The sequence below is a fragment of the Chrysochloris asiatica genome, unplaced genomic scaffold (assembly GCF_000296735.1).
Source record: "Chrysochloris asiatica unplaced genomic scaffold, ChrAsi1.0 scaffold00065, whole genome shotgun sequence".
In the NCBI taxonomy this organism is placed as follows: Eukaryota; Metazoa; Chordata; class Mammalia; order Afrosoricida; family Chrysochloridae; genus Chrysochloris; species Chrysochloris asiatica.
In genome coordinates, this window is record NW_006408583.1 from 15,580,673 (window position 1) to 15,596,596 (window position 15,924).

Below are 15,924 nucleotides of genomic sequence, written 5' to 3' on the forward strand. Positions count from 1 at the left end.
TACAGTCTCAGTAACTCTATATAGACAATGGGTTGTGTTTGGTTCTTATTTTACAGAAAAGGAAACTGAGACTTGGAGAAGCAATTTGACTTAAGGACACATTCTTAATAAACAGAAGAGACAGGAAGTCAATCGGATGTACAGATACAACGTTAGTTCCCTAATGTTGTCTACCACAGATACAAATTTGGGGGGGTGGGTAGTTGGAAGAAGTTCATCTTATTTTTCCTTACTTTTTAGGCTTTACTAATGAGTTTTGTGTTTTGTTTTTAACTAATAAGGAGCCCTGATGGTACTTTAGGATAAACAATGGACAGCTAACCGCAAGGTGGGCAGTTCAAACCCACAGCTGCTCTATAGAAGAAAGATAAAGCTATCTTCTGCTCCAGTGAAATTTACACAAGGTGTAATTTGCGTGGCAGTGGGTGGTTTTTTTTTTTTTTCCTAATACCTTGACTTCAACAATTTTCTCTTATGTTTCTGATATTTTGGGGCTTTTATTTTTATTTTGGTTTCAAAGTATTAAATTAGTTAAAAAATACTGTAAAGGACATTTTTGAAACGATTGAGGACATTAGCATATTAGAAAATCATGTTTTGTGCATGTTAAATTTGATGACTTTTACAGTTATTTGGGGCTTATGTAAGAGGATGATCCCAAGAGTGGTCTGAAGAGATACAAATTGGAATAGGGAGCAAGGATCATGATGTCTGCTCTTACTGTCAAAATGGTTCAGGAACCATCTTAATAATAATAATAATAGTATATGCATGCAGGAAAGTAGAGAATAGTAAAGAAAAATGCAGTAAAAAATGCTGCTGCTGCTACTGCTTACCATTGAGTCAATTTCTGACTCTTAGCAACCATCCATAGGGTTTCTGAGATCAGCTGGTGGATTTGAACCACTGACCTTGCAGACCAGTGCTTATCCTACAGTGCCATGGCAAGTGGTATGTACAGTAGATGCAGTATATATGGTAGCTCATTCTTCTTCCAACTTTTCTTTCATATGAAAATCTTTTTCAGAATAAGATAAAAATTATTAAAAACCAAACCCAAAATTCTATTAGGGCAGATTTTCTTTGAAAGCTTTAGGTATACATCTGCGAAGCTAACAGTGACTTTAATGGTTTGTGCTCTCAGTGGCTCAATGGCCCTGATTCCCTTTCACCCTTTTCACAAATTATTAGTGTCTTTGTTGTTGTTGTTGTAAAGTGCTGTATAGCTGGTTCTGACCCATGGAGACCCTGTATAGGGTTTACGAGGGGCGACCTTACGGTTCAAACTGATTTTGAAGCAGCACATTAGCCCACAGCGCAACAGCAGGACTCCATCAGTGTCTTTAGTACTGGCATAATCACCTATTGAATGTGAAACCTTGCAGATTATATGCTACTGACCCTTCACTGTGGGGCGGAGGAAAGCCCTGATGATCAGTGATCACGAAGAAGGTCAATAATATATACCAGAGAGTCTTAGGCAATAAAGAAGACACATTTTTGTTAAGGTTATTTAGTTGGGAGTTTCAGCCATGTGGAGATTCTAATCTTACCCAAAATTTCCACCAAAATGAAAATTGCATTACTTTTGTGCATAAGAATTACATGAAACATTTATTATTATTATTATTTAAACCATTAGAGAAAGAGCGGATGCCTTCACTGTTCATTTTAGTTGGAGACATTTGATGTTCATAATCAACAATTTGAAATGTGTTCAAAGATGCCATCTTGTGGTGATATTCTGTTCCATTTTTAGCTGGCTGCATCTGAAGACTATTGCAGGAAATAAAATTGCAGAAATCTGTTTTGAAGCCTAAATTTTAAAACATGCCAATGTTTCCCCATGTATGCTTTAATTTCTTTAATCAAATGAGTTAATAATTGGTTTTACTCATTTTGCTAGTAATTTCTGTTAAAAAGCCATGATAAATTTTCTTCTCTATTCTCTTTGCCTTGTCCTAAAACTAATGGCCCACATTTCTGAGAAATCTCTACAATCGGAGAGAAAAAAATGAAAAGTAAACTTGTTATTATTATTAAGTCAATTCTGAATCCTAAAAATCCTGTCCAGGTTTTCAAGGAGTAGCTGACAAGTTTCAACCATTGACCTTGCACTTTGCAGTCTAGTTCTTGTTCTTATTTAAAATTTCCTTATAAAAGGTCAAGTTTAAAAATAAATAAATAGAATAAAATGTTAAGGTTAATAAGGCCCCCAGTTTCAACTGTCCCTACACACAGATCAAACTTCCCACATGCAATTATTTTTGCCTCCTTGTTTCTAAATAATATTTAAGCTTTTACTTTCCATCGATTAGCGTCCTGTTGTGGCACTGTAATAAGCAATGGACTGCTAATCACAAGGCAGTGGTTCAAACCCACCAGCTGTTTTTCCTCAGTAACCCTAGATAGAGTTTCTATGAGTCAAAACGGACTCAGTGGTACTTATCAAAAACAACACTTTCCACCTAAATCATTTTAAGTTATCATCTTTTGATGTCCAACTGTGGATAATGGGAACTCAGCTTTTGTCACAGTCCTGTCTTTACAATGTATCACATTTCATCCCTGACTCTTCTTCCACTTTAGTTTTGTCACATTGTTTGGTTGTTAAATCATTATTTATTTTTTTCCCGTTTTAGATGATAATTTCTTTGTTTACAGCTTCCTACATAGAATACAATTACATTTTCTTTCGGATAGAAATTGCTGTTTCCTAAAATTAATAATGATCTCATTAAAGAAAAAAAGTGCTTGATGTTTAATGTATTTTCATGAATTAACTCCCCCACTGCCGCCACTCCCGGAGATCTGCTTTTTCCCCTCTTTGTTTGATGTAAAATGTACTTTTTAAAAAACTTTTTATTGTGAACTGAGTGTTAGTTTGCATGAGGCAACATCAGTTGTACACTCATTGTTTCATTGCAATGATTACAATCTCCTCCGTGCATCATCATTCAACAGTATTTGCTTCTATTCCCTCTGGTTTTTGTTTTGTTTTTTGTTTTTTTGGTGGGGGTATAAAATGTACTTTTGTGTTTAATTTTCCAAGTAACTAGTAATGATTTTTTTTTTTTTTTAGCAGCTGACAATCCTTAGGCTAGGTCAGGATTAACTCTGTTTTCTGTAAAAGGTTAAACTTTGAATTTCTACATAATACAAACTACTCAGGCTACCAGGTAGGTCTTCAAATAAAGGTGTGGATTACTGGTGTGGAGGTGCAGTGTCTCTGTAGGATAAGCACGGTACTGTGAACCACAAGATTGTAGTTTGAGCCTACTAGCCTCTCCTAGGGAGAAAGATGAGGCTTTCTGCTTCCTCACAGATTTGCACTGGCAATCTTGGAAACCTTATACAGGGTCACTGTGAGTCAGAACTGACTTGACGGCACTTAATAACAACAATATTACTGGTGTACCTGTTGTTGTTGTCAGGTGCCATCGAGTAGGAACCGATTCATAGCAACCCCATGCACAGCAGAACGAAACTGGTGTACCTAGCTATACGATAAAAACAACTTAATAATGTACAATGGTGTGTTTCTATTGCAAAACATTCGTGAGTATATCTTTTTTTCTTGTTTTTAAAACCAGACACGACATTAGATGCATGTAAGTTTGGGATAGTAGAGAATGAAAAGACTACAATTTTAGTAGTTATTCAACCAGGTCATTGGAATTAACTGTTTTTCATAAACATAAAATATACTTTTATAGCAATGGAAACATTTCAATTGTCAGAGTATTTACTGCCCTCTAGATAATCAGGTTTGACAAATTCTGAATAAGCAGCCCTCTCATTCTGAGATCATAATCATTTTCCTTTCATTTGCATTGATTAGCTCAGTCACAGTTCTTCTTATTTCATACCATTGTTATTTCAAATAAACATTTATCCATATAGTATTATGTGTAAGGGATTCTACTAGGAATGAGCAAAGAAGAAGATCCAACAATTTCGCTCTCTGTTAAAATAAATTTAAAACTGCATTAAGAAAATACATTATATAATCTATGCTTATTTTATTCAGACTAAATGTTCTCTTAATGAACATTCAATATAGCGCCTTATCTATATAATTACATGTTTCCAATTTTCAAGGCTTAATTTGCTTCTGGATAATTTTTTCTAGAAGATAGTTAATCTTTTCTAAATGATTAATTCCATATTCTTGGTTCTTATCTATCTTAACCTCTGCCTCTTTTTAATAGCTATATTGGCTTTCCTTTTTCCTTGGGTCCATATAGATTTCTGACAAGTAAAGAAATTATGCCTAGTCCTCTGTGCCCTTGGTAAACATTCTCTGTGACTGCACTAGAAGAGATGGTCACCCTGACTGGACTGGTCATAATCCCTGTGTTCCTAGGACTGTTTCTTTGTCAAAGTTGTTCTTCTGTGCTTTTACATTCTAGTCTTGCCTCATAGACTCTGCATTCTCCGGCATACCCACTTAGAAAATTAAGTGTGTTCTTGGGGAATAAAAAAAGCAGTTCGGTAGCAGGTAATTAAGTATTTCTCATCAACACCTTTACATTAATAATGGTAACTCATAAACCCACTCACCCCCCCAAAAAACAAAACAAACCCACTGTCAACAAGTGGACCCTCTGATACTGTAAATCTTTATGGGATGACAGCCTCATCTTTCTCCTCCAGAGCAGTTGGTGGATTTGAACCGCTGACCTTATGGTTACCAGCCCAAGACCTAACCCACAGTGCAAATAACCAATAGGATGGTGTCTTAGTCTCATTTCTCTAGAGAAACATAATTAGTGCTTATATATGTGTATGTAAATATGTAAACAGAGGTTTATATCAAGGAACTGTTCACACAGTTATTACTATTGTTGGTAAGTGCCGTCAAGTCAGTTCCGACTTAAAACATCCTGTATAGGTTTTCTGAGGCTGTGAATCTTTGGAGGAGCAAAAACGTTCATGTTTCTCCTGCTGAGCTGCTAGTAGGCTCAGAATGCTTGAAGTTTGAAGTCCAGTGAAAGGTGATCAGTCCCAAGTCAGATGTCAGGCTACAGGCTTCTGATTTATGTAGCTACAAGGCCTGAGGAATGAAGATTTGCAGATCAAACAACAAATTAGCAGGTAGGACAGGTAAGATGGCTGACTGCTGCTGATGCCCAGGATTGGTAGGCAATAAAGCAGCAGGCCACAGGCTTAAGTCCAAACAGTCAAAGGTTGCCTGATGAATCAGACACAGAATCTAGACCCAGCAGGAAATGGGAGGGAGCATTGCCTGAGTGTCTAATATATTGGAAGCAGGCCACACCCCCAAGGAAGCTCCATTTCAGTTGATTGGCTGCTGATAGCAGACCTCATCATGGGGAATTACTAGATTTTAACTGCAAAACCACTGAGAATCCTGGCCCAGTGAAGTTGACCCCAAACCATAGCCATCATAGATGCTAAACAATATATGCTTGACAAACGATTTCATTTTCTCTGAAAATGATAGGCTTAGATTGTATTCTTAGTTAGCTGCTTACTAATTGTGTTGCCTTTATAAGTCTGTTCACATTAGTTTTTTAATTAAAAAAAATTTTTCTCTTCCATGAGATATTAAACCCCACCCACTGTTATGACCTCTAAAAGTGATTTTAATACTGCCCTAGTGGAGATTTATAGAGTAAGCTCAGGGCTTAGAATATATTAACTGCTCAATAAATATGGACTATTGTAATAAAATTATCGTTTAGTTGACTGTAAAGCTTGAGTAACATGGTTCAATTCAAGGATGACTGCCTAGTTTCTCTCTCAGAGTAGTAGCTAATTAGAAGTAATAATGAAGAGGACACATTCAAATTTGTCAATGTTCCCCTTACGGTGCAGTCTTAAAGACTGAATAAGGACTTCAGATGTGGCACCATAGACTTCAGCTTCTTAATTAATGAGGACAAATCTATTAGCATATTTTCTTTTTATCGTTAATTTTCATAGCATTTTTTTCCTTTATTGGTCAGATTGCACTATTGAATCCTATTGGAATTTCAATCCACTGGAATCTCCAGTTAATTTTGTAAAAAAAAAAAAAAATCCTTTACCATATAATTTTGAAATTGTGTTTTTGAACTACTATATTATGAATTTTTCTTATTACATTTTATCTCTTTCCTGTACTCAATTTGTTAATGTATTCTTTAAAATTCTTTTTCCTTTATTTTTTAATGCTAGCTCTTTGGTGAATTTGATTTTCCATTGGTTGGTTAGTTGGTTGATAAAAATTTGTACTAGGGTATGGCAATGAAAAACGTGCATAACGTTATTGAATATCCATGTATACAGCTCAGAATGAATATTTTATAACAAACTCTTAGAACATTTATTTTGCCAGCCTAAAGTTGCTTTTTCCTGGCATCCAACTATAAAGATTACATGGAGTTCTAAGGGGACATTATATCTAAAATCTACTTTTGGGAATGACAATAGTATATAACTTCAGAAGACCACAAAAATAATAACTTTTCATTCTTGATTGCATGGGATAGTTCAGTCAAGTATTTCTACCCACTCCTTTGAGGCTTTACAGCTTAACTCTGTATGTGGCACTGACATGTGGTGGGTATTTATGCAACAAGGAAGAATGGTTTAAAGTGGTATGGAATTGGATTTTCCAATAAGTGCTTTATAACCTCATTAATATGTTTTATAAAGAATAGAAGGGCTAAGAGCAGTGCAAGCATCTCAAAGATTGCACACGATAGGGTGAGCACTGGACTGCTAGCCGTAGATCGACAGTTCAAATCCACCAGTTGTCCCTTGGAAACCTCGTACAGGGTTGCTATGAGTCAGAATCAACTTGAAGACAGATAACAACAACAGCAACAATGGTCACTTATCAAGACAAACTTATAAGATATTACAAAACTGTACAAAAATCTAAATACCAACAGATAAGGAAGGAGTCTTCATATCAAGTATCAATCCTATCCCCTCTGTATACAGGGTAGATAGGGACTGGCAACTTACACATTGGCTATCTAAAATGAGGGGATGATAAAGGCACAAAGTGACTGGCTTACAAGTTTTCAAGAGGGAGTTTAGTTTAAGAGTGTGTGAGGGAAGGTAGAGTCCTCAATGAAGAGTTTTCATCTTGTCTAGATGGGTTTGGTGAAAAGGGATGGTGATAAGATCCTTATGATTCACTAGTGAGTAATTGTTATCATGACTAATAGCAACTGTCACAATTGTAAAGGTAGAAGTTTTGTAACAAAAATGGGGGAGTAGTTAATCTTATAGTCCAGAAACAGAGGACCCTAGGACTATCAAGGGAGAAGAACACAAGTGGAATGTGGGACCCTATCCAGAGAAGCAGCAATACCAGAGATGGAGGCAGAGATAGGGGCATGGAGAGAGGGAGCAGCTGAGGACTCTGGACTCATGGAAAGAGAGGGACTTAGAGCTGGCCACCAGGAGGCAGGTTTGCAGAATGTGCCCTTTGGTGGTGTAAATTATTATATATGCCTGAGTGTTTAAAAAAAAAGAGCTAAAATGAATAGAGAGAAATACTGTTCACTGATGGTACATGGAGGGGATTATAATCATTGCAATGAAACAAAGTATATGATTTGTTGAATGTAAAACTGATGATCTGCCCTGTAAACTTTCACTCAATCCACAGTAAATACTTTAAAACAAAACAAAACAAAAAAAAAAACTGCACAAAAAGTACAAAGACAACCAAAGACCTTACAGAAAAAATAAAGCAACAAACCAAGGAAGAAATGATCACAACTGTATTTATAAGATAATAAGTACAGTTTTCTTTTAAAATAAAACAACCCCCTCCCCCGAATATTTAGAATTTGTTTGGTATGTTTTAGGGCATACCCTCTTCCACATTCCTACAAATTATTACATAAGAATGATCCTAACCATTCCAGGTGCACCTGACCCAAGCCAGGGCATTTTCAATAGCCTCATATGCATGTGCAAGTTGGGACAGTGAATAAGAAAGACCTTAGAAAAAATGATGCATTTGAGGTATGATGCTGGAGAAGGATATTAAGAGTATCATGGTCTGTCGGGAACAAACAAATATGTGTTGGAAGAAATATAGCCAGAATGCTCATTAGAAGCTAGGTTGACAAGACATTGTCTCTCATTCTTGGGGCATATCAGAAGGGACCAGTCCTTGCAGAAGGACATTACACTTGGTAAAGTGGAGGGTAAATGAAGAAGAGGAAGACCCCCAATGAGATGGATTGGCACAGTGGCAGCAGCAATGGGCTCAACTGTAGCAAGAGTTGTGAGACTGGCACAGGACTGAGCAGGGTTTCGTTCTGTTGTGCACAGGGTCGCTATGAGTTGGAGCCAGCTTAATGGTCCCTAACAACAACAACCATTCCAAATGACATCTCACTAATGTTATCTACAAATATCACCACTATCAATATCTTTGTCAAATACCAGGTTATTTCTGACTTCCCCTAGTTTTCCCTTGCTACGGATTAAAATCCAAATTTCCTAGGACTTTGTACAGAAGATTTGATTTTTTTTCCATAGCCTTTCTTACTACTCTCTCCTTGGAAACTGTGATCCAACCACACTGAATCATTATATATTTTTGGATATATCATGTTCTTTTAAACTTTTATGTCTTTGCTCATACTGTCCCTTTTGTATGGTATGCCTTGTGTGTTGTGAATCCTTTAGCACTCTTGAAGCCAAAGTCAACTGTCACTTTACAATTTTACTATCCTTGATTCTCTTCCCCTTCCCAATGCCTAGTGCCTTGAACTATGTTGTCTTGTTATTAAGTGCCGCCGAGTCAATTCCAACCCATAGTCAATTCCAACCCTGTATAAGATTTGTTATTAAGTGCCACCGAGTCAATTCCAACCCTGTATAAGATTTTCAAGGAGCAATTGGTGAGCTTGAACCACCAACTTTTCTGTTCAAACTGACTTTGCAGCACATTAACCCACACAGTGCAACACCAGGACTCCTATGTATGACATATGTTGTTGTAGTTGTTGTGTGCCGTGGAGTCAGTTCTGACTCATAGCGACCCTGCATAGGGTTTCCGAAGCTATAAATCTTTACAGGAGCAGAAAGCCTCATATTTCTCCCACGGAACAGCTGGTAGTTTCGAACTGCTGACCTTGTGGCTCGCAGCCTGATTCGTAACCACTACACTACCAGACCTCCAGTATGTGCTTAATATTTATGAAAGGAATAATTAGTAAATTTCCACAAAAAATGAAATGTAAGACTTAGTTTCATTGATGTTGTATGTACAAATAAATCTTATATTATGCTATTGTTGTTGTTGTTAAGTACCATGGAGTCGGTTCCGACCCATAGCGACCCTGCACAGGGTTTCTGAGGCTGTAAATCTTTACGGGAGCAGAACGCCTCATCTTTCTCCTGCAGAACAGCTGGTAGTTTATGCAGTAGAGTCTCTAAAAAGCTTTCAGGACATAATATTTTCAAAAATCAAAATGTATTTGAAGAGAAGAAACTAAACAATACTATTTGAAAGTTAAAAGAATCCTGTTATGAGCATGGTTATTTACTAACATATTTTGTCTGTTTATCTTGTCGATATGACCTTACAGTTGCCTAATGTAGGGAATCCCAATAACCAGTTGGGTATGTGGTGGTGGTGGTTATGTGGTATGGATTCAGTTCAACTCAGAGTGACCCTGCATAGGGTTTCCGAGCCTGTAAATCTTTATGGGAGCAGAAAGCCTCATCTTTCTTCTGCAGAACGTCTGGTAGTTTCAAACTGCTGACCTTGAGATTAGTAGCCCAACTTGCAACCAGCACTCCATAACTTTAATCTTGTTTCTGCTTATTGTTTATATCATATTACCCATTTTCTATAGTATATCATTGCTATTATTTTCTTAAAAAATTGGTTTTGCATAAAATGTGTCATCACTTACAAGCCGGGTACAGAGTTTTCCCACCGAGATTGTTGCGTAAGTCGCATAAGACCAAGAAGAGACAAACGACTTGTAGATGATGGTGGAATGGTGGAGGAAAGGATAGGGTGAGGGATATGGACGGTAATTGGATGTGGTTGGGAGATGGGGAGAAGAATAGCATTCTAACAGAATAGCATAGAAATGGCAGGTGAATGATCAGATGTTCTAAGCAATATTATTTGTGAAAATACATAAAATCCTGGTAAATGATAAGACAGTGCTATGTGTATGAAGCACAGTGATCTGAAGGCCATTGGTGGAACACAATGAGATATGGTCTATACTTTCAAGGGGTCTTTGTGGACTTTCAAAACATTAAAGAATGAACTGGGAGTGAAATACGAAGGGGCTACAAAAAGTCATGAAAAAATTCCATGGTCTTTAATTCCATTTTTTCCCCCATGAATGTTTTGAAGCCCCTTTGTATATGGATGGTAAGGTACAACCATAGCTTTTTTAATTCCCACGAAATGACTGGTTGGGTGCCTGCAAATAGTATGTATGTAACTTTAATATGGGGATTGGTTGGTTTTGTCATTCCACTGGGTTTATAATGAGTCATCTCAGAAGAAGAAACAGAGGTTCTGAAGACCATCAAGAAAGAAGAGCTACTCGTAGAGTGTATCCTTTGGACAACGAGGTCCTTGCATGGAGAAGTGACGGTGTTAGAGGTGGCAGCATGGAGAGACAGATCCATGGGCTTGCTGGCTTATGGAATGGGTAAAAGTCAGTGCCATTGAACACCAGCTTGGCTTGCAGAACTGAGTGGGTTTCTTTCACATTTATCAGCTGAGCTAAAGGAGCTGAGAGCAGTTGTCTGAGTAGGGCAGAGGCCAACAGACCACATGGCTGAGAGGCTGTGCTTGCAGTATGTCTAAGCAGCGGTGTTCCTGACCAGGGTATTGCTGTATCCTGAGTTGTTTCTGATCCTGAAATGTACCCTCTTTAACTTCCCTGTTGTAGTTGTTGTTAAGTGCCATTGATTGGGTTCTGACTCATATATAGGCTTTTCTAGGATCAACTGGTGAGTTTGAATCACTGACCTTGTGGTTCAAAGCGATCTTGCAGTCCAGTGCTTTATCCTACAGCACAGCACCAGGACTCCCTTAACTTCCCTAGTAAACCCATAATTGTGAGTACTGCCTGTGGGTAAAAGATTATCAAACCCAGCAAGGAAGTAAAGTTTTGTGGGAGGGATAATCGGTGTCAGAATTGGTGAGAATGTGGAAGACTGGGGGGCATGTTTCACCTTAGCCTCACAGAGATTGGTTTTGGTTAAGGAGTTTGCATCTTCTTCCCCTTTGTGAAGTCAGAGGTCAGATGTTAACCCCCATGCCCTAGTTTTGCAGATGGGTACTTCCTTTTCCAGTGAATTGGGTGAGAAAGGAGCACACAATAGTAAGCACAGGTGCTAACTACCATCCATTAAACAAATGAAGACTTTCACCTGTTCAAAATGTGACAAATAATTCGGTGGTGTTTTGAGCATGATTCTTAGACTAAACATGTTGATACCCCAAGAAAGAAGACTATTTTGAAAATGTTTCTAATCTGGGTTCCATTTACAACTCCAAACAATTAATCTTAACTGATTTTATATCTGTTGGCCAACATCAATAAATGTATATACAGTTTAACATTGTAGAAATGTCTACTCATGCATTTTAAAAAGAGATTTACTATGTATCATTATTATTTTGCACATAAACTTACAAAGCACAGCTTTATATTTACATGATTATATATTGTTGTTGTGTGTACCTTTGAGTCAATTCTGATGCATAGTGACCTTGTATAGGGTTTCCAAAGAGTGGCTAGTGTGTTTGAACCTCCAACCTTGTGGTTATTAGTCCAAGTTTCTCCTAATGCACCAGACCAGGACTCCATAGAGTCAACCCTTAAAACAGATCAGTGATCTGAACACTATTTGCTGAAATACCACAGAATTGGTGCAAAGCACCATTTTCAACAGAGCCGATAAACATAACACATGAGAAACTTGTTAATGACTCCTCCTAATCCTGGAAATTAACATCTGGAACTTTAATCCTTACATTAACATGGATAAAACAGAAAGGAACTAAGGGAAAGAGAATCCAGTTCATGGCTCAATCCATTATTTCCACCAGGTGGTTTTGTGTACTGAATGAGTTTCTGTAGAATATTTTGAGAGACTATGTCACTTTGTCTTCAGACCATAGATTGATTAGGACTCTGGATTTTTTCATATTCGTCAGCATAGTGTTGATATTGATCAGATAGGAGAGGCTGATTTGCTTCATCCATCTTGCTTCTGGCATGAATCAGACAAGAAGCACCAATAAAAATGAGTGCAACCGCTAATAAAGCAGCAACTACTCCGATAGTAACAATCTCTGAAACACTAAAATCTCGACCTATTCGAAAAAAGAAAGAGAGAATACAAGTGAATAATTAAATAGTTACCATGTCAACGATAGTTGACACAAACGTAAGCATGGTTGCAGAAATCTCACATTTAATTTTTTTAATTGTAACACAATACCTATAACAACACTTCTCACAGGCATTTCTAACTTCATTAAATGACTGCTCCCTATTAGGATACACGTTATCATTTCCATTCAAAAGGTAAGGACGGTCTCTTGTCCAGAATGTTCTTTGTTTAATAGGCAATATAGTTGGTTTGGGAGCCCAGGTCTGTTCAAATCCATCACAGTTGCTTTTCCAATAAGTTGTAACTGTCTTTGTGGAGATTGAGACTTGAAATTAAGTGAGAAAAATTTAAATTTCAAAATTCCAGGAAAGAGGATTTAGAGCATCTTAGCCTCTCTTCATTTAGGATAAATACATGAAGATGACATTGTAGTTGTTGTTAAGTTTCATCGAGGCGGTTCTGAGTCATAGTGACCCTGTATTGGGTTTCTAAGGAGCAGCTGGTGTGTTTGAGCTTCTGACCTAGTGGTTCAAACCGACCTTGTAGTTCAGTGCTTTATTCCACAGCATCACACCAGAATATGGCATTATACAGTAAAAAAAAGTCATATTCCATGGTGTAAGCTCAAAACTCATTCTTGTCCCTTATGGAAATATTAGCTTTGACAATTAACCTATCTAAGCTGCAGTTGCCTTGTTAGTAAAATAAGTTATAATATGTATCTCACACAGTGGTACAGATTACATGAGGTAGTATGTGATATTACTAGCTCAACACCAAGTCAGAACTGGCCCTCAACAAATATTGAAAATCAAAACAGAAGTTTCAAAGTCCAAATGGATAATGTAAGCCACAGATATATTGTGGCAAAAATCAGTTGCTCTCATGGTGACCCTGTGTGTGACAGAATAGAACTGTGATCCCTAGCATTGGCTTAATGGTTTGTGCCACCCAGGAACTCCTGATATTCTGATGATTTTACTTGAAAGATAACAAATCTACTTTTGGAAATTTCCACAATGGAATTAAACTGTAGACACTCACTAGGCCATTGCACCTCATAAGCATATCCCAGGTTGTCTGGAGCAGTAACAAACATCTCTGTGCTGGTCACTGGAGGCCAGAATGGCACCATATTGTATTGTCGATTGTGGCCAATAGGGGCATTTTCCAATGGGAATGATGATATATCTAAAATAGGTCAAAGACAACTTGTTAATAGACCCAAAGAGTTAATATTAGTGTCACTATTATATTCTAAAGGTGTCCAAGAACATTCAAGGAGAGCATGAAAAATGTCATTTCATATTTTATAGTGAATAAAGACACAAAAATATTCCACTAGAATAGGGCAGGGAATTAGATGAAACAGAGTTCAAATACTTGAAGCGCCGCACCTGCCTATCACCCAGTGAAAAACAAAGTTTGAAAGCAAGGAAGTTTTAGTGTTTCATCATCTGTGATAATCATTGCTTTCTTTTTAAATTATAGATATTAATTCAGATAAAATTTATTAAACTTATTTCTCAAAGCTAAAGAAAGGTTGAACCTACAGTTTGTTACAGCCGCATCTGCAATTTAAATGACAGAGAGTGTATCCAAGGGGGTTTGTCCTTGATTCAGAATATTTCTGTTTAATGTATTTTTTATTTCTCAGTTAGCTTTTATAGTGAACTAAATCAATATTAACTTTATTTTCTGGGTTTTCTTATATCAGCAAAAAATGCTTAAAAATTTGAATTTGATTGCCCTGGAATCCCATTAGCTTCTATAACCTTTCTCCATTTTCTATCTTAATAAAAGTCACAGGAACGTATATTATTAGTGAGTTTCTATGACCAGCAAAAAAAAAAAAAAAGATATATTCTTTATGTCAGATTTTCCTTCCTGGTACAATATTTCTGTCTCCAAAATTAAATATCAAATGGATATCACAAATTTTAGTTGGAGTAGACTCAGGTAGGGCAGTAATGAGAATAAGGGAGAAGACTGGCAAGGTATTAGGCTTTGTTCACAAGAGCTGTATTGCAGGGAAAACTGTAAGAGCTGGAATTCTGTGGGATTTCCTTATTTTCTGAGTCTCACAACTTTTCTGCCTATATCCGGGTGTACTCTTACCATTAATGTTGTGTGGCATTAAGTTGGTTACAACTCAGAGGTATCCTGTATAGGGTTTCTGAGGCTGTAAATCTCTATGGGAGTCGACACTTCATCTTTCTCCTGAGGAGCAGCTGTTGGATTTGAACCACTGACTCTGAGGTTAAAAGCCCAGTGTGTAACCCACTACACCACTAGGACTCCCTTACCACTAATCGAGAGCTTTACAAAAATCTAAAAAACACGCATCCAGGTTGCCATCAATGACTGTTTTACTGTCAATTTAAATTTTCATTATTAAATAAAAAATGAAGTGGAACGCCGATCATTCAATTCATATCCTAAAAATGGTTCTTGACTTTACACTAACATGTTGACAAATCAATGTACTTTTATATTATTTATTAAATGATTTTCTAATGGAGTAAATTATTTTGACCAACCTCTCAATTAATGGTTCAAGTTAGGTAGGATTAGAGATTTTATTGGCGTCCTGGTGTGACACTGTAGGATAAGCACTTGACTGCTAACCATGAGGTTGGAGGTTCAAAACCAACAGCCACTCCTCGGAACCCCTATATGGAGTCACTGTGAGTCAGAGCCAAATTGATGGCCCTTCACAATAAACAACATTGTATACACAGGAGTCCTGGAGTGGCACTGTAGGATAATTATTGAACTGTTAACCACAAGGTTGATAGTTCAAACCCACCAGCTACTCCTTGGAAACTCTATACAGGGTTGTTGTGAGTCAGAAATGACTCAGCTGTGCTCAACAACAACAGCAACAACACACACACACAACAGGGAAATCAGAAACGGACTGAATGTCTGCCTGACTAGATAAACAGATAATCTCCAATGTTTATTCATGTGCATAACAAATTATAGGCCTAAAATCCAACATCTAGAATGCTTTCCAAATACGATCAATTTGTGCTGTTTTAATCGACAGAAGTATTTCCATGGTTTGAAAAATAATATAAATTTTTTAGCCAAGTACGAATGAAGGAAAGTGGTCTTATAAATAATATTTTAGAGAATGCATTTTAAATGATATTTCTTATAGTGTGTTGTAAAACCCAACTTTAACTCTTCAAGCTTAACACAATTTCCACTGGTGAGAGGACACAAAGCCCTGTGGATTTGCTGATGATAAATTCAGTCTTTGGGTGTATAGAAGACTAGTTTGCAAGGTTTCCCCGTGTTATCTACTGTTGTCCAGTAGATTCTGACTCCTAGTGACCTTACAGGCCACAGTAAACTGCTCCATAGGATTTCCAAAACTTACTCTTTACAAGAGCAGACATCCTCATCTGTCTTCTGCAGAGCTGCTGGTGGATTAGAACCTTGTGATTAGCAGCCTAATACTTAACCCACTATGCCGCCAGGGCTCTGTATATACGTATATGAGTGTGCTTCAAAAGTCCTCTCATAATAGTGTGTGCATGTATATATATGTATATACAT

General features: G+C 37.2%; 1 protein-coding gene across 1 annotated transcript in view; it reads right to left on the reverse strand.

Moving 5' to 3' along the window:
* Window positions 1–12,131: 12,131 nt before the first annotated feature.
* TYRP1 (tyrosinase-related protein 1) overlaps window positions 12,132–15,924 on the reverse strand; it is an 18,552-nt gene continuing 14,759 nt past the window's right edge. The window contains exons 6-7 of the mRNA XM_006864492.1: window positions 13,402–13,548; window positions 12,132–12,337 (exon numbers count right to left, since the gene is read on the reverse strand). Coding sequence (XP_006864554.1) covers window positions 12,132–12,337; window positions 13,402–13,548 — 353 coding nt within the window. The remainder of the gene's footprint in view (window positions 12,338–13,401; window positions 13,549–15,924) is intronic.